This window comes from Antechinus flavipes, chromosome 3, assembly GCF_016432865.1.
Source record: "Antechinus flavipes isolate AdamAnt ecotype Samford, QLD, Australia chromosome 3, AdamAnt_v2, whole genome shotgun sequence".
NCBI lineage: Eukaryota > Metazoa > Chordata > Mammalia > Dasyuromorphia > Dasyuridae > Antechinus > Antechinus flavipes.
The window spans coordinates 556138617-556159359 of NC_067400.1; the positions used below are offsets into that span (position 1 = coordinate 556138617).

The following is a 20743-nucleotide window of genomic DNA, read 5'->3' on the forward strand; positions in this document are numbered from 1 at the left end:
CATAACTTTATTGGGTAAGTTATCCTTGGTCATAACTTGTGATCCATTAAGGTAATAACTGCTGATCATTGGGCAATTCTTATTATAGATTCCTGGTATTTAAATTGTATTTTATTTTTTTCTTTCTTGCTTCCAATACTTTCTTCTTAATCTTAGAGCTTTGAAATTTGCTTCTGATATTCATGTAAATTTTTTCCTGGAATCCTTTCATTTAGTTATCAGTAGATTTTTTTTTTTCTTTCTGTATTTCTGCTTTATCTTCTTGTTCTTGATTTTCAGGGAAATTTTCTTTGATAATTTCTTATAATATTATATCAAAAAAATTTAATCACACTTTTCAGGTAGTCAAAACATCCTTAAGTTATGACTCTTCAATCTGTTCTCCAGATCAGATTTTTTTTTTTCTGATGTTTCATATTTTCTTCAATTTTTGGATTTTTATTATTTTCATGGTGTCTTAGGTTGTCATTAGCTTCCCTTTGACCAATTCTAGATTTCAAGGGATCATTTTCTTTAAATTTTTAATTCTCTGTTTCAAGTTTTTTTTCATACTTTTCTTGATTTTCTTGGATTGCTCTTATTTTTATTTATAAATTTTCTTTGTCTATTTATTTGATTTTTAAAGTCCTTTTAAAGTTTTTTCAAGAAAATTTTTTATGTTTGGGAGCATTTCAGATTTCTTAATGAAAAAGAAGTGTCTTTTTAGGTTCTATCATCTTCCTCTGAAGATGAACCCAGATCGCTATTCCCATAATAGCTATTTCTGGTTCATTTTTTTCCCCTCATTTTCTTACTCATTTTTAAAATATATTTTTATTATTTATAGCAACTTAAAAGAAAAACAAAAACAAGTTTTAGTCCTGATGTAAAATGATGTTCATCTTTTCATTAGCATTTGCTTCCTAATATGGTAAAGAGTGTGTCTTATTGCTAGTATTCTTTGTAATCTTTGTAATAGTAATCTTTGGATAGATTAGAATATAAATCCAGATTCCCAGGCAATGGGAAGAAGGTACTGGAAGGGGGATGGGGCAGGGCTTTTATGTTAAGGCCTATATAATCCTGTGTTTTGCTGTTTGCATTTTGCACTCCTATATTTATGACACCTAGTCTGTTGGATGTTGCCCTTTCTCTCTAGATTGTAATGTCTTTTTTTTTTTTTTTTTTTTTTTTTGCTTTTTTGCTTTTTACTTGGAGTCTCTGATTATAATTGGGTAAAGGTCATTGTCCCACAAATTGTATTTGTAAAAATTTGGAAAATCAAAAGTTTTCTGAACTACTTTGATGCTTTCCCAGAATTCTCTTCTTGTTTATTTCCATGCTCATTTCTTAATGATTCTTTGTAAGGGTCTGTTATCCAAGATTTATAGGGAATTATTTATATTCTTTGATCACATGTAATTTTCCAATAGACATTTGTTTAAAGGATATAAATAATTCCCAAAAGAAGAATCACAAACTATTAGAAAAAAATGAATAATACATGCTTCAAAGCATTAAAAACAAGATAATCAAAATCTCAACAAGTGTAATTTCACTTCATATAAATCAAAATGCAAAGATGACAAGATAGGAATAGTGAATACTGTAAATACTGTGGATAAACAGACATTTAATGTATTATTGGTGAAGTTGTGACTATATATAACATTTCTAGAAAGAAACTTGCAATTATGCTAAGAAAGTGAGAAAAGTGTTCATTCACTCAGATATCCCACCTACAAGGCATAAACCCTTCAGAGAACAAGAATAACAAGAAAGATTTCATGTGCACCAACATATTTCTAATAGCATTTTTTGTGGTAAGGAAGAACTGAAATCCAAGTCATTCATTATGATATGAAGTTTATCTAAACAAGCTGGGGTGCATGAATGGATATAGAGTACTATGAATATAAGATGACCATGAATATAAAATCAAACTGATAAAAGCAGAACCAGGAAAACAAGGCAGATTTTGGCTGCAAACATTAACTTTCTAATCATTTGATCTAATCCAATATATAAGGGGATAGTCTGGAAATTAGTTAGTTCCTCATTACTGAAAATCTTTAAACAGTTGTTGAAATAAAGATCTAGATAATCTTAGGCAGAAAAGCCTTTCTAAAGCAAATTTCTGAGTACATAATTTCCTTGATGAATATCTCTGAATGACTCCTTGTTCTCCATGGGATAAAGTCCAAATTTGAGGTTCTACATTATCTATTCATCTTGTTTCAAATTATTCCATGTCGTATATTTAATTTTATTTAATCAATAGTGTTTGTTATTTTTCACATGGTAAGGATTTTCCTGTCTCTGAAACTTTGTAGCTACTGTCTTCCATGCTAGACTTGCCTATGATGTTTACTTCCAAAGACAGAAATCTTTCCCTATACTTAATTTTAGCCCAGGTACAAATTCTGAATTGTTCTTTTCTTCATATATCTTAAAATTTACAATTTTATTGATTTATCTTTGAATTCATATTACATTTATTGTCTCTCCCAAAAATCTTCCCTCTCCCAAAAACCTTCTTGAGGGCAGAGCCAATTTAAAATTTACCTTTATCCCTAGTATCAATTCAATGATTTACATAACCAAAGCTCCATCAATGTTGAATGTAGACAGTTTGTTGTATTCCTGTTTCCATAAGCAAATTTTGCATATATTAAGCCTGGATACATTGTAGGGATTGGAAATCGGTAGGAATAGTGGTATAAAACAGGGTTAACAAGGTTCTTACCAGACTTCCACAAGGAAAAGTCTTAGGGGTCTGAGGATCTTCTGATCATGGCTTGACTCTGGTGATTGTCAAGTCATATACCACAAGCTTTGAGATAGATCTTACTAGTAATAATAGTTTATGCTTATGTATTGTCATAAGAATTGCAAAGAACTTTATATAGATTATTTCCTTTTATTTATTTTTTATTTTTTAAAGTTTTTTTCAAAACATATGCATAGATAATTTTCAACATTCACCCTTGTAAAACCTTGTGTTCTAAATCTTTTTTTCCTTCCTACTTTACCTTCTCCTCTATATGGCAAATAATCCAATATGTTTCCATAGATTATTTCGATAAAGATTTGACATGTATTTGAGTTGAGGTTTCACTCAAAGTTCAGCACTCTATTTACTATGTCCACTGCCTCTCAATAAAGACCCATCTGCATGGCATAGTAGATAAGTCACTGGTCTTTGAGTAAGGAAGAGATGGATTGAATCCCACTAGCTGGAACCTCAGAGTGTATTCTGAACAAGTTGCATACTTTTCTCAGCTTCAGTTTTGTCATCTGTAAAACTGGCATAAAATGTACTTGACAAGAGTTCTTGCAAGGGTATATTCATATGTAAAAGAATAAATATAAAATTGCACCTTGCAAATTTTAAGGTGCTATAAAATAATTTGGATTTTATTTCTTATTAGAGAAGCAAAGTAGCATGGTCAAGGGAAGAATCAGACTTGGGGCCCAGGAAGACTTTTAAATCCTGCCTCAGAATAGCACCTAAGTGCCTCCCTTCCCCAACTAAAAGCACTCAACTTGTCAGAGCTTTAATAAAATTTCTAATATAATAAATTAAAGAAATATGTCAGCTTGCATTAGTAGAAAGAATTTTCACATCTTGGAATTCCTTATACAAATTAAATCAGAGACAGCATCTATTCTTATTATATTATCATTATTATAAAGTATTACTACTACTATTGTTACTATATTTTCGTGGATAGATTTTTGCATTGATGAAGAACTTTATTGAAGGGTCTTTTCAGCTATAGGAAATAATGCTATTCTATTAATAGTAATAATAATACTGGTATTCAGGGGTAAGAAGAGCAGCTTCACATAGTATATAAATTATTGGGCTTGGAGACAAATCTTGTCTCAGATACTTATTGGATGTGGGATGCTAGATATATAATTTAATTTCTATTTCCTTCCGGCAATTTTCTAGCACTTATTTATTAAATTGTAAAAAAATGTGACCATGTTTGTTAAAAGTGAAAAAATCAGAAATTTCATCTGTTTACTGATATGGATTATGTAGAATTCCCTCCTCCACTACCCCCACATTAGCTTGTAAGGTTCTTGAAGGAAGAATCTTATCTTTTTCATTTCCAAATGCAGGAATCAAATGACAACACGTAATGTCATGAAATTTTCACTACTTCTAATGTATTTGTCCCTTAATCTCTTTTTCCACTACTGTGACTACAATCTCTGATTTCTAGTGACCTACATAAAATATACTAACGACTTTCTGGCTCCATTTTTCCTCCTGATCCAAGTCATTCATCCCCACTGCCAATCTAATCTTGTTTATTTGTTGATATATAAATATCAAAGAATGGTAGGAATTAAATAGTATCCCCTTCTAAGGGGCAATGAGATGTTTAAAATCTGATGATAAGATTTAAATTTGTAGGTCTTTGTTTGAAATATAAAGATGATAGATTCCTGACCAGAGAGGGTTACATACTTACAAAAAGCTGATAAGATATACTAGGGAATCTTAGAATTATAGTTGGTAGAATTTAAACTAAAATGTATGGGAGATAGATTATATATATATATATATATATGTATATATATATATATATACATATATATATATATATATAATATATGTATCTCTATCTCCTATATGTATGTGTCTGTGTATATATATTTATATATGTGTGTATATATATATATAAACTATATGTATCTCTATCTCCTATATATATGTGTCTGTATATATTTTTTATATGTTTCTCTTTCTCCCATATGTATGTGTCTATGTGTGTGTGTGTGTGTGTGTGTGTATATATATGTAAACTATATGTATAAATATATATAATAATATAATAAAAAATAAATATTATATTATATATATATAGTTTAATTTCTATTTTCTTCAGGCAATTTTCTAGCACTTATTTATTAAATAGTAGTAGATAAGTCATGGGTCTTTGAGTAAGGAAGAGATAGATTGAATCCCAGTAGCTGGAACCTAAGAGTGTGATTCTGAACAAGTTGCATATTTCTGAACAAGTTGTATATATAAATAAATATATATTATAATAAAAGATAAATATTATAGTTTACATATATACATATATGTATATATATACATATATATGCACACATATATAAACTATATGTATCTCTATCTCCCATATACAGACACATACATATGGGAGATAGAGATACATATATAAACATACACATACATGTGGCAGATAGAAAATATGTATATAAAAACACACTCAAAAGACAGATAACGTGTATATAAACACACAGACATGATAGAGAATATATGTATATATATATAAACATATATATATGAGATAAAAATATATGTATATAAGCACACAGATTATATAGATGAGAATACGTATATAAACATATCCATATGGAAGATAGAGAATATGTATATGTAAATATACACATTCATAGGACAGACAGAGACTATGTATATTTAAGCACATACTCAAAGGAAAGATAGAGAATCTATGTATATAAACAGACACATGTACAATTAGGAGGGAGAGAAGATGTGTATATGAGCATTCATACATACAACAGACGCTGTGTCTATAAATACACGTATATATGGTAGATAAAGACTATGTATATATAAAAACACTCAGCCATATGACAGAGAATTCGTGTCTGTAAATAGAAACATCTGGCAGACAGAGAATGTGTGTCTATAAGCAGACACATAGGGGAGATAGAGAACATATGTATATAAATTCGTCCTCAGGCGTAAGGCAGAGAATATGTGTATAATAACACACTATCTATGGAAGAGAGAATGTCTCTACAAACAGACACCTACATATGGGAGATAGAGAAAGTGTGTTGATAACCACAGGCCTATGAAAGAGAATATGTGCATATAACTAACACACACATACCTGTTTGTACTCGCACATATCGTGCGCATTCCAAGTTATCACAGAGAAAACTTACAAAGCAGGAAGAAAAAAAATTCAAATATTAAGAAATAAAAGATAAATTAATTAAAGCCCCTGGCGCCTATAATTATATATTCAAAGCACAGCCATTAAAAAGGGGGAGTTGTTCGGCAGCCGCCATCTTGTGGAATTGAAACCAGCGAGTGAAACCGACGCCTGGGGAGCCACACAAAGAAGGAGCTGCAGGCGCCGGGGGTGAGGAGACGCAAAGGGGGAGGTGCCGGAGCGGGGCCGTTTCTTGTACACGTTCAACACTTCAAATTTGGACCATGGGGAATGTGTTTGGTAACCGCTTCAAGGGACTCTTTGGCAAAAAAGAAATGCGGCTTCTCATGGTCGGTCTGGACTCTGCAGGAAAGACCACTATTCTGTACAAACTGAAACTGGGAGAAATAGTGACTACTATGCCCACTTTGGATTTCAATGTGGAGATCATACAGTACAAAAACATTTGCTTCACCGTGTGGGACGTGGGCGGCCAGGACAAGATCCGACCCCTCTGGCGCCATTATTTCCAGAACACGCAGGGGCTGATCTTCGTGGTTGACAGCGGTGAGAGAGAACGAGTGACCGAGGCCCGTGAGGAACTGATGAGAATGCTGGAAGAGATTGGGAGTAAAGACGCTGCCTTATTAGTGCTTGCTAACAAGCAGGATCTTCCCAATGCAATGAAAGTAGATGAAATCACAGAAAAACTTGGACTGCATTGTCTCCATCAGAGGAACTGGTACGTCCAAGCCACCTGTGCCACTAGTGGGGATGGACTCTACGAAGGACTGATCTGGCTGTCAAAACAGCTCCAGAACCAGAAATGAAAAAATCAAAGTTCCTCCTCCCTCTTCGCTCTCACGTGGCAAACTGTGCCTACTTTGTGGTATGCAGTGCCAGAAACTTTTTTTTTTCTTGTCACAGTATTTCACCAAGCTGTAAAGGTGGCAAACACAGGTCTGAAAACAGGTTTTTTATTTAATGTAAATAGTTTTTTTTTTTTCTTTGTTTTCAATGAGACAGTTTCTGGTACTCCTATAAAATATTATTCAGTCTTTTTTATTGTGTAAAAAAAAAAAAATCAACTGATTGTTTAAAATTCGAAATCCTAAACTGGGCAGAGATTTTAAGCACATAGATACTTGAGTTGCTGGAGGTTAAAGTGCAGTAGCTAAACTTAACTGCTACTCCTACTGGCGTATGAGATCTGTTTTGAGAGCTATTTTAGTGATTGGTTTTTAACCTGAATTCAGTACGTGCAGGTGAGTGCACATGCACACTTTTAAATAGTTTTTAAAAATGTAAAAAACAAGTAAAACACTTGAACACACAGAACAGAAAACTATGTTTAAAATAGGTTTTCTAGTTTCAACTTGACTAGCAGATCATGTGGTTTCTCTTTTGAAACTTAGGAAATTATGATAAAAATCCAACAAGTGATCCATTTTGCATGGTTAAAATAGAGCTTCACATATTGTATGTTTAGGGATGTTTATGTATTTTATAAAGTTTGTACTTGTATTTGTGTTCACATGAATACTTATTGGGGAAAAAAAAAAAACAACAACAACTTTGAGGTTGTGGTTCAGAGCAAGCCACACAGAGAGAGATCTTCAATCAAAACCCATTTATAACTAAATTATATCCCAATCCCGCCCTGCAATTCTGGTCAGGCTGTCATTAGTTCTCCATCACACTAAATAATTCTTAGAAGGACACAATAATCATTGAGAAGAGTTTTCTAACACATTTAGAGAGCATAAAACCAGCTCTTTTCATTTTGGTCAAGTGTTTGAAAGCCCTCCACAGCAAGCACAGCCTATGTTAACTCCAAAGTTTGGCTGGAGACATTTCAAAAACACAGTGAAGAGCACCAGATACTTTTCTATGGTGTCTAGATTTTGAAAAAAAAAATGTGAGCATGAAAGATGGGGGAGTCATCCAGTCTAGAAGTATTCAGTCCCATTTTAGAATAATTCCCCATCTCTTTGTGTGAAATGTCCTTTGCTACCCCTCAATATTACATGGACCAGCTTTGCTATTTGGGGGAAAAAAGAATATAGGAAAGAACTAAAATCTGAGTGGATTCCTATCAGTTGGGGAATGGCTGAATAAGTCATGATACATGAACGTTATGGAATATTATTGTTCTATAAAAAACAATCAGTAGAATGATTTCAAAGAGATCTCCTCTGGAGAGACTTATATGAACTGAGCGTGAAATGAGCAGAACCAGGAAATCATTGTACACATCAACAAGATTATATGATGATCAATTCTTATGGATATGGCTTTTTTCAACAATGAAATGATTCAGACCAATTCCAATAGACTTATGATGGAGAGAGCCATCTGCACCCAGAGAGAAGAGATTTTTTCACTTTTTGTTATTGTTGTTTGCATGCTTTTTTTTTTGCTTATATTTTTCTTCTTTTTAATCTGATTTTTCTTGTGCAGCATAATATCTGTGAAGATATATATAGAAGAATTGTACATGTTTAACATATATTGGATTACTTGCTGTCTAGGGGAGGTGTTGGGGGGAAGGGAAGGAAAAAGTTAGAACACAAGATTTTGGAAGGGTGAATGTTAAAAACTATATTTTCACATATTTTGAAAATAAAAAAGCTATTAAATTTTTTTTTCTTTTGTATTTTGATAAATACTGAGGAAATTGAAGCTGTTAAACTTTATGTTAAATTTTACCTTGGTTAAAATTCAAAATTGGTTTTATTGTTGTAGAAACTTATTCTTTCAATGCATAATTAGAAATCTACTGTTTTGTATACTTGTTTTCAGTTTTTATTCCAACAAACAAGCACTGTAATTAAAGCTCTTAGAATAAAATTTCTTATCTATTAAAAAATAAAGGAGTTAATATAAAGGTAAATTAAACCTAATAGTTAAATTATCAATGAGACTTTTTAGAAAAGACTCATGACTGTGTCATCATTCCAGATAGGTACATATTATATGGATCTTTATTTAAAAGCAACAAGATGTAGGGGACGAACAATTCCTACACTGTCTCTATCCCTTTCACAATCTTCATCTCTTAGCAAATTCATTCAGTTGAAAACAGGGCATGCTGTACTCCATCTCTTCACTAGGTAGGGAGAGGTGATTAAAAAAAACAAAACAAAACAAAACACAAAGTTCTCTCAGTTCTCTTTCCTGAGCCCTCAATTGAATTTCTGAACTAATCAAGTTATTTTTTAAACAACTTTTGCGAACAAGGTAATGAAATTTCCAAAGATGAGTTTAAATAAAAGGAAATAGAAGTGAAATCCTTTAGTGAAATATTTTTATCTTAAAATTGTTTCCATTGTTTAAAGGAATAGCTTAGGTTTATACCCTTAGATTATGCCATTAGATTATGATGAATAATAATAGATGATTATTAATAATAAAAATATAATAAATTCACGATGTCAATATTTGATTTTAATATAATTTTGAATTTTTATTTTTCTACATCTTAAGTCTTTGGTTATTTGCTTTTGAGTATCTTAAACTCATTTGTGTTATATTGAATTTAAGATAATCTACCTACATATCAAGATAAGTTTTAAATCTCCCATGATGCAGCTGTTACTGTTATTTATTTAGAATTGAATCTGAAGTTCTGATTCAGAAATTGTTCTTTGAGATCAAAATCTTGATATCTAATAGTTAGTGGTTTTGTTTTGTTTTTTTTTTTTTGTTTTGTTTTTTGAATTTTCAATCTAGGGGTGAATGATGGATTAATAAATCAGTAAACCATCTTCCCAGAGAAATGCCAAAAGCTATACAAGAAGGATGTGATCTTGATCCTTGAATAGTTTTAAGTGAAGGTTTATATTTGGACAAAAAACTGGAAAAAACAGTTTTTAAGTGTTTCTTAAGGTGGGATCCTTCAGTCTGAATTTCCTAATTGTGTTCCTTTCGAATGTTTCTCATCTAATTACTCCTGAGCCTAGTTATGGAGGAGGGAAGTGATTTTTAATATTTTTTCCATAACAAGTTAAATACACAGTTGTGATTTAAGGAAAAAACACAGTTTTAAAGTAATTGGGCCCTATGAGGTAGACACCAGCATAGACCTGGATCCTTCTTTGTTTAGTTGTCCCTTGATTCTAAAAATACCACTCTGAGGCCTAAATCCTGAGGACTCTAATCTGAGAGCCATCCCTTTGTTCTCCTTTCCATCTGGGTGTCCCTGTTAAATCCTATATTTCTGAAAGCCTATGGGAATGCAGTGTGCCTGGGGGAAAAAAAGGATATAAATCCATTTAGTTTCAGGAGTCACAGGTTATACCAGAGACAGATCCAGAGTCTCCATCCTCTTAAGCAGCAATTCTCAGTACCACAGGGCACCAGGACAGGTAAAGCACTTGGCATAGTAGCAAATGCATCCCATCCTAGGAATATCCTGTGTGAATAAACTGGTGATAGTGAAGGGAGCCTGGTCACTGCATTAGGAAAGGCTAAGAGGAGAAGTAGTATTATTGCCACAGTAGGCAATGACTTTGAGACTGTCATCCAGGGAAATATGAGTATACATGGCTTCCTCTGCTAATTTTTTTGGTATCATTTCCAACTTTCTTTGATTTCAACTGGGTCATTGATTTCTGCTAAACTGAAGTCAATTCTTATGAAATACTAGGCATTCACTGCCCAGTAAGTAAAGATGAAGCAATTGAAGCAAGGGGGAAGCTGGATTCAAGAAGGCTCCACCTTAAAGGAGGTTGTATTTTCTCACATACTTCTCAAGTCACCTCTTTTCATTAAAAGCTTATAAACCTCTGAGTTCCTTAGGGCAAGAATTGCTGACTTTTACATGCAACCATAAGGAGAAAAAAACAGCAACAAATAGATGAGAAAAAAGACTCAGAGAGGTTCCAGTGACTGATCTAAATTGACACAAGAGAATGAAAGATCCATACCTAAAAGCCATTTTAAAAGAATGGTTTTGATGCCCTCAGTGAGGTCATAATTGATTAGCAGAGAAAAGATACAAGTAAATAAGAGATTGTGTGGAATCAATGTGCACACCATTAAAAAAGTAATGGCAATAACTCTATTTGGAAAGGACTTTAAAGTTTACAAAGCCTTTTTTTACGAAATCCCTAAAACGAAGCAAGAGTAATTATAAATTTACTATAAGCAGCATGTTGCAGTGTAGACCATCTGCCAATGGTTTGATATATTCACACTCCTCACAGGAGAAAATGGGGAAAGAGGAGCTAGTGAAATGGATGAATGTATTTCCCTTGTTTTTTCAAATAGAATGATCAAGTAAGAGTGTATAAGAACATTGTAAGTTACTACCAGAAACAAAGGTAAAGCCTTTGTTAGCTTATCAACATTAACATTACCTGAGTATCTATAAGCATCTTTCTGGATTATTATCTCTGAACCACATTGGTCTTTATTACTTCTGTGATTCTGGAATGCCTGAAACTTAACAAAATGGGGAAGTGAATAAGTTTTCTTTTTTGATGCTTTTATCATCTTCCTCTTCAATGTCACTCTCCTAATTAGTGAAAGACACTCTAACCTTATTCCAAAAGGGATCTAGTCTACCTTTCATTACTAAGCATTGTGCTAAGTTAGCTATTAGCTGATCCACTTTTAAGAAATGTCTGAAAAAAAAAAAAAAAAGATTATTTCCACCTCTGTTCCACCAAACCCTCCAAGAAATGTTTCCAGTGTGTATGTGTCTGTGTGTCTGTGTGTCTGTGCGCATAAATGAATATACTCTGATAGTCATAGAATCTCAGATAAGAGTTAAATTAATTTAACAGTGTATAGTATTCTAGAACTCAAAAAAATATGCTTAAACATGCCATTGATAAATGTCTCATTTAAAAAGACAGATCCTTCCCTTTTAAAACAGTTGTAATCATCTAAGTTTCTTCTTTATATTTACTTATTTAGTTGAAATTTAAAATATTTCTGCTTTCACCAACTGGTCTTAGATCTACCTTCTGAAGTATATATATTTAATTTTCTTACATGTGATAATCAAACATTGGAAAACAACTAATTAATTAATTTCCTCTTGATTCTTTTATTTTCTTAGGTAAACTTACAGAAGCTTAAGTTCTTATTATCTCAGAGTTAAAGAGAATTATAGTCATGTAGTTTGACTTAAATGTAATCTAGATTTCTTGTTTATACATCCCTGACAAGGGACCATCAACAGTCAGTTTGAAGAACTCCAGGAATAGATCACTCTCTTCCTCCTGAATCATTCTATTCCAATTTTTGAAAATTCCATTTGTTAAGAAATATGCAAGTACACTGAGCTAAAATGATCTCTCTGTTCCTACTCCCCAGTGCTCTTAGTTCTCTCCTCTGGTGCCAAATTGTACAATTCTAAAACATTTCCTTCTCCCTGCCAACATGATAAGCAAGCTATTCATGCCTTTGACAAAATCATTCATAAACTTATTTAACAAAATGCTACCTAAGAAAGAGTCTTACAAAAATAAACCAGAATTCTCACAATAATAACAATAACTAGCACTTTTTGGGTAATGCCATTTGATCAGCTAGGAATTACACATGCAAAATCTATCAATGATCACCACTAGGATCTTATGAAATATTTTACTCAATATTTTGTTCACTGGAGTTATATTGTATCTATGGAATTTACTTCATTTGTCAGGTTAATAATATAATTATAAAAAAAGGAAAAAAAAGAAATTAAGCTAGGAAGAATTAAAGAAAGATTATCAAAAGAATTAATAAAGGAAAATAGAAGAAAAAATCTTTTAATTTTGCATGACCTATACTAAATGAAGCAAAAATTAATCTTAAATCAATTTCTCATTCCCTAAGAAACCCTTTTTAAAAAAAATAAATTTTATATAAGTTAATTTCTCTGTATCTCATATTCTTCACCTGAAGAATATAATCTTTCATAAAATTAATTTTACTAATTATTCTTTTAATATTCCAGAACTTTTTACATTCCAGAGCTCTAGAATATTATAGAAATCATAACCAAATTCAAAAGCATCTATTACTAAAAACCCATATTTTTTCTTTGTGAAGAGAGTAACACTATGACCTTACTCCTGAACTTTCATATCACCTCAATGTCTTTTGATAATTTCAAGAATTCCTTCTTTTGAAAATGGCTAAGGAATTATATTCACAATTTGTCTGAAGCTCTAGTCCCAAAATTATTTCATATCAACTCATGCTATTTTTTAAAATCCCCTTTTCTAAGCCATGTCTTTTACTTAATATCTCTTCTATTATTAAGATTATTAACCTTTATAGAATAATTAAATATTAAATTGAATTGAATAATTTCTTCTTTCTCCATCCACATCTAGCTGAGGGTAGCAGTCCTACCTCTTTCTTGCTCTCTGTACCCAAAATACACTTAAGAATACATTTTTGTTATTCTTTTAATATATCAAAAGACTTGAATTATCTAGGTTTAAATAAAGTACTTGATATTGTACTTATGAGTATTTGCTAATTTATGCTCATTTTCTCTTATTTGCCTCATCTCTCTTCATCTCAACATTTAAAATATATGTGACCTTTGTATTTTTAATTTTTTTTACACTTTTTAAAACTGCATACTGTTTTAAACATTAGAATCTTTTTTGTTTTCTTAATCCTTGAGGTGTCCCTTGTCAATTAATTTTCCCTGAAGAACTTATTACTATGACATCCCACTTAGCTTTTCTGTATAATTTTGAAAGCTTTTCATTCCATCTTCACTGCTCTCAGATTGCATTTTCCTGCTAATTCATTAGGAGCTCTAAAGTGATGTGAACACTTCCATCCCTTCCCATAGTGTTACCATCATTTCCATTTAGCCAACCAGTCCATTCTTACTGATAATGAACTCCTTCATTTGTTTTTATTTTTTTGGAAGGATGGCATCATTAAAGCAAATTTTTCTTTATACTTATTTAAAAAGAAAAACATTTAGCCATTGTTCATGAAGTTGAATCTTATTAATGATATAGTCTTTTTCTTTTGTCAGCTTTGTAAAGTGCTTTTAGAATCTACCATACACCTATTTCTGGTCTGTAAGTATTGTTTCTACTACAATATTATTTCCATTTCTCCCCTCATTGATCCTCAGTCAAGTATTTTCTTCCAATATGTCCCCTTTGTGATTCATGTCTTTCATTACAGAAATCTTATAATTTTTATGTACAGTATTACTAGATCATCATTTATCTGCACATTGCCACCTTTTAGCTAATCTATTTCTTGTAATAAAATGTATATATCATTACTTCTATATTCCAATTATTATCATATCTATGCAAAAGTTGACTCCTTGTATTATTATGCCTAGTTCATGTGATTCATTAATACTTTTCTCATTTTAATATTGATACCTAAGGTCATTGGTATTTTTACTAATTCTCTTCCTAGAAATATTTCAATGTGAATTACTAGAGTATTCTACTAAAGATAATCACAAGACATGGTTTTGTATTTCCTCATCACACTTGTCAGCTTCCTTTAGATACATTTTCATTTTTCAAAGTCCATCTCAAAAGGGGATAGCCAGAAAAAAAATACAATAGGCCAAATCTGTTTGGGATAGGATCAAATTTATTTGAGCTTTTATTTGTAGCACTCTGAAGAGCAAATTTTCATAATCACACCTCACAAATCAACTTTTGTGGCTACAATAAACTGATGTATTATCTTGCTTATAAAATCGATTCAAATTATTTTGAATTTTCAAACTAAAATTTTCTTTTTTTATGAAAGCTTTTTATTTTCAAAACATATGCATGGATAATTTTTCAATACTGACCTTTGGAAAACCTTGTTTTACAAATTTCCCCCCTCTTCTCCCCATCCTTTCTCCTAGATGGCAAGTAATCCAATATATATTAAACATGTTAAAATATATGTTAAATCATATATATATATATATGAAAATCAGATACAAGAAAATCAGATCAAAAAAAAAAAAGAGAGAAAAAATGAAAGCAAACAACACCAAAAAAAATTAAAATGCAATGTTGTGATCCACAATCAATTCCCCTAATCATTTCTTTGGATGTAGATGGCTCTCTTCATCACAAGACCATTGGAATTGTCCTGTATGAAAAGAGCGATATCCATCAGAACTGATCATCGTATAATCTTTTTGTTGCTGTGTACAATGATCTCCTGATTCTCCTCATTTCACTTAGTATCAGTTGATGTAAATATCTCCAGGCCTCTCTGAAATCATTCTGCTGATTGTCAAACTGAAATTTTCAAACATTTGAAATAGCCAATTTTGGAAGAGAGATTAATTTTTTCAGACTAGTTCTAAAATAAACAGACTGATGACTGAATGTTAAAAAGAGACAAATTTCATATCCATAGAAGAAAAGACTAAATATCAGAGCTGCCCACAAGCAGAATGAGACTGATTAGTAGGTAATTAATGTTGGGGCCTGCCTGAGGAGTAATCTCATTTTGAACTATTTCACAACAACCTCCTTATGAAAATTTCAGTGAAAGGGAAGGATTTGATGATCTCTAAATATCTCTGTTAGTGAACTGATGGAATGCATTTTGGATCTATTTTTTAAATTGTCTAGCATTCCTTTATTATCTTGAAGAAAACAAAACAAAGTTAATTATGGCATTTGAAATCTAATAAAAAGATCTAAGTGACATATATAAATAGCTTCAATGCGATATAGGAAAAAATGGGAACCAGTACGAAATTATCTATTATATCTCTTTTATAGAAAATGGCAGGGGGAGACAAAAGGCAGAGGGAGGAAGCTTACAATTATAAGAGTACTAAGTAATTACAAGAGTATTAAAGTGCATAGCAAGATAAACATATACTCTCACTAGAAATCAAAGCAGTCTTCTCTTTCTAGAATAGCTTGAGAATTGTGATGACTGTCATATAGGACAGTTTCTTATAAATAGCCATTAGAAAAGCAAATCAAGGAAGTTTTGTAAAAGTCTCTTCAATGAATAAACATTAAGTTATAATCCCATTTTACCAGAAATCTTTTGAGTATGGAAAAGAATTATGATCAAAAGAAAACACTTCAAAACTTTCAAAATTTACTATATATTTATTTAACATACTTTGAAATTTTTAATTGCTTTTTTTCCCCCAATCAGAATGAAAATTCCCACTTAGGATGTTTCTTACCATGTCTCCATCTCCAGTCCCTAATCAGTTCCTTTTCAGTCCAAACCAAAATTCATCTATCTTGACCAATGAATTTCAGGAAAGAGGACCACAGGAGAGAAACCATGGTTTTGAAATAAGAATGAAATAAGAATAGAAATCATAAGTCCCCCAATCATAGTTATTATGTTTTGATCCCTAAGGCTATGGAGTGAATCCAGTACAGATAGGAAAGATGTGGAAGAAATAGGAAAATTTCCTGTGTAGAGAGTCTGTTTACTCTTTATTTGTCTTCATAGCCTCAGTCTCCATAGCTTTGTCTATCATTTCATTATACAGTAGGAGCTTCATGAGCTTGGTGGGTTTTAAATTCTTGTCCAACTCATATTTAATGGGATGCCAATGGGCTGATTCAGCTGTGAGATGACTTCTTCAGGACTGATATTCACCGGAAGATTACTGCTCGGAATTTCATCCAAAACACATTTTCTCTGCTTGTTTTGAATGGCCCTTTCCTTACTTCAGAAGGATGGAAGTACTATGCTGTGTTTCAGACTCTTGCTGGGCCATAGATGCTGACCACTCAGGTCCTTGTAGTGATGTGTTTGCAGTGGTGTTGCTACATAATGCATAGTTATCATTTACCCTACAGGTCATGAAACATGGGCCAATGTCACATTCAATAATAACTCCTCATTTTTGGCATCCATTTCTCTTTTTTTGATGTGTGTCAAACACTCCTAGTGTTGTCCACTACATACAAAGAATCTGGTAATTTTTACCTAAACTATCCAAAGGGAGGAATTTTCTTTTCTGTGAGAAGATGTCAAATTCTTTGGCAGCATTTCCAGCCCTTGGTCACTATATTTTATTTCCTCATGTTTAGGACAAGCAAGTCGACATGATAGTTATTACTGAAGTAGTCAAAATTCTAAGCATTCTAATTGTCCTGAATCAATATGATATTTTAAATATCCATGGCGAAGATGGAAGAACCCCTTCCATCAGGAAAAATGTTGTAGATTGGAAAGCTTGTAGACATACAATGAGATTCAAGAGAATTTTCTGGAAATTTTGAGACACTAAAGATAATCTCATTTCTAATTCTTGTTTGGGACTTTGATGATTTCAGAAGAAATTTTTGTTAACTTGACATCTTCTTGATTTTTTTAAAGGTTCAGAAAAAAGCTATTGTCTTGCACATTGGCTGTTAAAACATGTCACTCTCTAACAGGACCAATCTTCATCCCTCTACTTTCATCCTCATTGGAATCCCAGGATTGGAGAATGCTCACCTTTGGATCTCCATCCCCTTCTGCCTGGTATACATGGTGGCTCTCCTGGGAAACTTTGCTTTATTATTCATCATTAAGACTGACCCAAGTCTTCATGAGCCCATGTACCTCTTTCTTTGCATGCTGGCTGTAGCAGATCTGATCATGTCTACAGTTTCAATTCCCAAGCTTCTCAGCCTCTTCTGGTTCAAAGACAGAGAAATCCGATTCGAAGGTTGTCTGATACAATTGTTTTTGATCCACTCCTGCTCCGTAATGGAATCTGGTTTCTTTCTGGCTATGGCCTTTGACCGCTATGTGGCCATATGTAAACCCCTTAGACACTCAGCAATCCTGACCCACACAGTCATTGGAAGCTTGGGGTTGGCTATTTTCTTCCGTGCAACTGTGTTAATAAGTTCCTACCCCTTTCTACTGAGGTGGCTTCCCTACTGCAAGACAAATATCATCTCCCATACCTACTGTGAATTTATGGCTTTGATCAAACTGGCCTGTGCTGAGACCAAAATACATAGAGTTTATGGCCTCATTGTTGCATTCCTTACTGGAGGACTGGATTTCATATTAATCATCTGCTCCTACATTCTCATTCTCCATGCTGTCTTCCAGCTCCCTTCTAAGGAAGCACGTCTGAAGACCCTTGGAACCTGTGGATCTCATGTCTGTGTCATATTGGTTTTCTATGTCCCAGCATTCTTCTCATTTCTCACACATAGATTTGGACACAATGTTCCTCCTCATGTTCATATTTTTGTGGCTAACATTTATTTATTGGTCCCACCTATGGCAAATCCTATTATCTATGGGGTAAAAACAAAGAGAATCCGGGAGAGAATACTTAAAGTCTTTAATCCCCTAAAGGCTTGAAGAATCATAAAGCAATAACTTTGTACCCAAACATAACCCTGATTACATATATTAGAGTGATTTCAGAAGTATGGAAGAAGAAGGTAGGAAGGCAACATTAATATCCCTATGAAAAAATTGTAATCAACAATGGAGAATACAATGGTGGGGGAAAAAAAGATACTTCTTTTCCCCCCTTTGTTGGAGGAAAACCAAAAATGGACAAATCTAGTTATATGCCCCTTTATATGCCCCTTTTCTGTTGCTAGAGCATATAGCTCCTTGGATCAATGGAAATCTTTTTGACAGAAGAATCTTTTTTACAGAAACCCACTGGAGAAATCAATATTCTGGGGGAGCAAATTGGCAGAAAAAAAACTGATTCCTCAATTCAAAATACATAGTTCTGTATTTTATGGGAATACTACTGATAACTATGCTTTTGCCAAAAGATTTCTAATTGTAATTCTATGGTTAGATAAAATATTTAATTATATTGATCTCTTTCCCACATGCTAGATGCACAAGTGAGCAATGGGAGATATGAGGAAGGGGGAAAAGTCACCCAGAGGCAGTCTTTGATTCAGTTCTGGGGATATCTTCTTGTCCGAGATGTTAGCTTTTACCCTACCTCCATCTCAGTGGTGGTGATAATATGGAGATAAAATGGTGATTTTAGAAATGATGATAGGAAGGAATTTGTGGCCAAAGAAGAACTTTAGTACATTATGGAATTAGAAGTACAAAATGGGTAATTTTGATTATATTAAATTAATTTTTTTTAACAAACAAAACCAATGCAGACAAACTTAGAAGGGAAGTAGTAAACTGGGGGAAAATCTTTACACCTAAGGGTTCTGATAAAGGCCTCATGTCTAAAATATATAGAGAATTGACTCAAATTTATAAGAATACAAGCCATTCTCCAATTGACAAATGGTAAAAAAAAGACATGAACATACAATTTTCAGATGAAATTAAAACTACTTCTAATCATATGAAAAAAATGCTCTAAATTACTATTGGTCAGAAGATAATGATGACTATTAGAAGGGATGTTGTAAAAACTGGGACACTACTACATTATTGGTGGAGTTGTGAACTGATTCAACCATTCTGGAGAGCAATGTGGAACTATGTCCAAAGGGCTATCAAACTGTGCATACCATTTGATCCATCAATGTCTGTACTATGTCTGTATTCCAAAGAAATCATAAAAAAACAGAAAAGTATCCACATGTGCAAAAATGTTTGTAGCAGCCCTTTTTATAATGGCAAAGAACTGGAAATTGAGTGAATTACCCATCAGTTGGAGAATGGCTGAAAAAGTTAGAGCATAAGAACATTATGGGATATTAGTATTATAAAAGAAATGATCAGGAGAATGATTTCAGAAGGTGTAAGGGACCAAGTGAAATGAGTAAAACCAAGAGAACATTGTACAGCACAATAACAGGATTACACAATGATCAGATCTGATGGATGTAGCTCTTTCCATCAGTGAGGTGATTTAAGTCAATTCCAATGGTTCTATGATGGAGAGAGCCATCTATCCCCAGACAGGATTATGGGGATTAAGTATGGATCAAAATATAGTATTTTCATTCTTTTGTTGTTGTTTGCTTGCATTTTGTTTTTTTTAATTTTTGATGTGATTTTTCTTTTCTTTTTATTTTTATTAAAGTTTTTTTATTTACAAATCATATGCATAGGTAATTTTTCCAACATTTACCTTTGCATAAGCTTTTTGTTGCAAATTTTCCCCTTCTTTCCCCTACCCCCAACCCTAGCTGACAGGTAGTCCAATACATGTTAAATATGTTGATCGTTATAGGATTGTATTTCTAAGTTTGCAGATTCTGAATCTATGTGCCATAACATGTTGCTTTTCAATTCAATGTAATAAAAGTAACAAAAATGGGGATTTGACAATCATGTTGGTGATTTTGAAAATAGAAGTGATGATGTTTTTGGCTTTGTTGATATAGATCAAGGGAGTGATTAAAATAATGTGATGGCAAAGACTTTATACAAACACCCAAACTGTGCATTCTTATACTCTAATAGACCTATGTTCGCATCAATGAGTATTTTCTCTACAAGGTAGTCTGCCCATTAGTGTAAATACCCCTTTTCTTATTGTCTTTTTGGTGGTCTAGAACTATATTTCTTCAGAAATCGTTTGTTCCTTAATTCACTGCCATACAGAATCACTGGAAGAAAATTGCTATTATAAAAAATAATTTTTGTTTAAACATTAAATGTTGTCATTAAGAAAAAATAAAACAGTAAGAGTTTCATTGTTAAAATATATAAAGAACTGAGTCAAATTTATAAAACTACATCATTCCTCAATTGAGAAATGGTCAAAGAATATGAACAGATAATTTTCAGATGATGAAATTAAAGCTATCTATAGTCATAGGAAAAAATGTTCTAAATCACTATTGATTAGAGAAATGCAAATTAAAACAACTCTGAAATACCACTTCATACCTCTCAGATTGGCTAAGATGACAGGAAAAGATAACGATAAATGGGCAAAT

The 20743-nt window shown here is 32.5% G+C and overlaps 2 protein-coding genes across 3 annotated transcripts; both read left to right on the forward strand.

Moving 5' to 3' along the window:
* Positions 1-6050: 6050 nt before the first annotated feature.
* On the forward strand, positions 6051-6760 carry LOC127558126 (ADP-ribosylation factor 1-like). Of its 2 annotated transcripts, XM_051991355.1 has the most exons (2): positions 6051-6370; positions 6473-6760. In XM_051991355.1, the coding sequence occupies exons 1-2, from the start codon at positions 6215-6217 to the stop codon at positions 6758-6760; spliced, it is 444 nt and encodes a 147-aa protein (XP_051847315.1). In that variant the 5' UTR covers positions 6051-6214. The 2 variants fall into 2 exon arrangements, with proteins under 2 accessions (XP_051847315.1, XP_051847314.1); XM_051991354.1 differs by having other exon boundaries at positions 6051-6760.
* Positions 6761-17273: 10513 nt separating this feature from the next.
* LOC127558127 (olfactory receptor 52D1-like) lies at positions 17274-18218 on the forward strand. Its single transcript, XM_051991357.1, has one exon. It carries the CDS (start codon positions 17274-17276, stop codon positions 18216-18218), a length of 945 nt encoding a protein of 314 aa, XP_051847317.1.
* The last annotated feature ends 2525 nt before the right edge of the window (positions 18219-20743 follow it).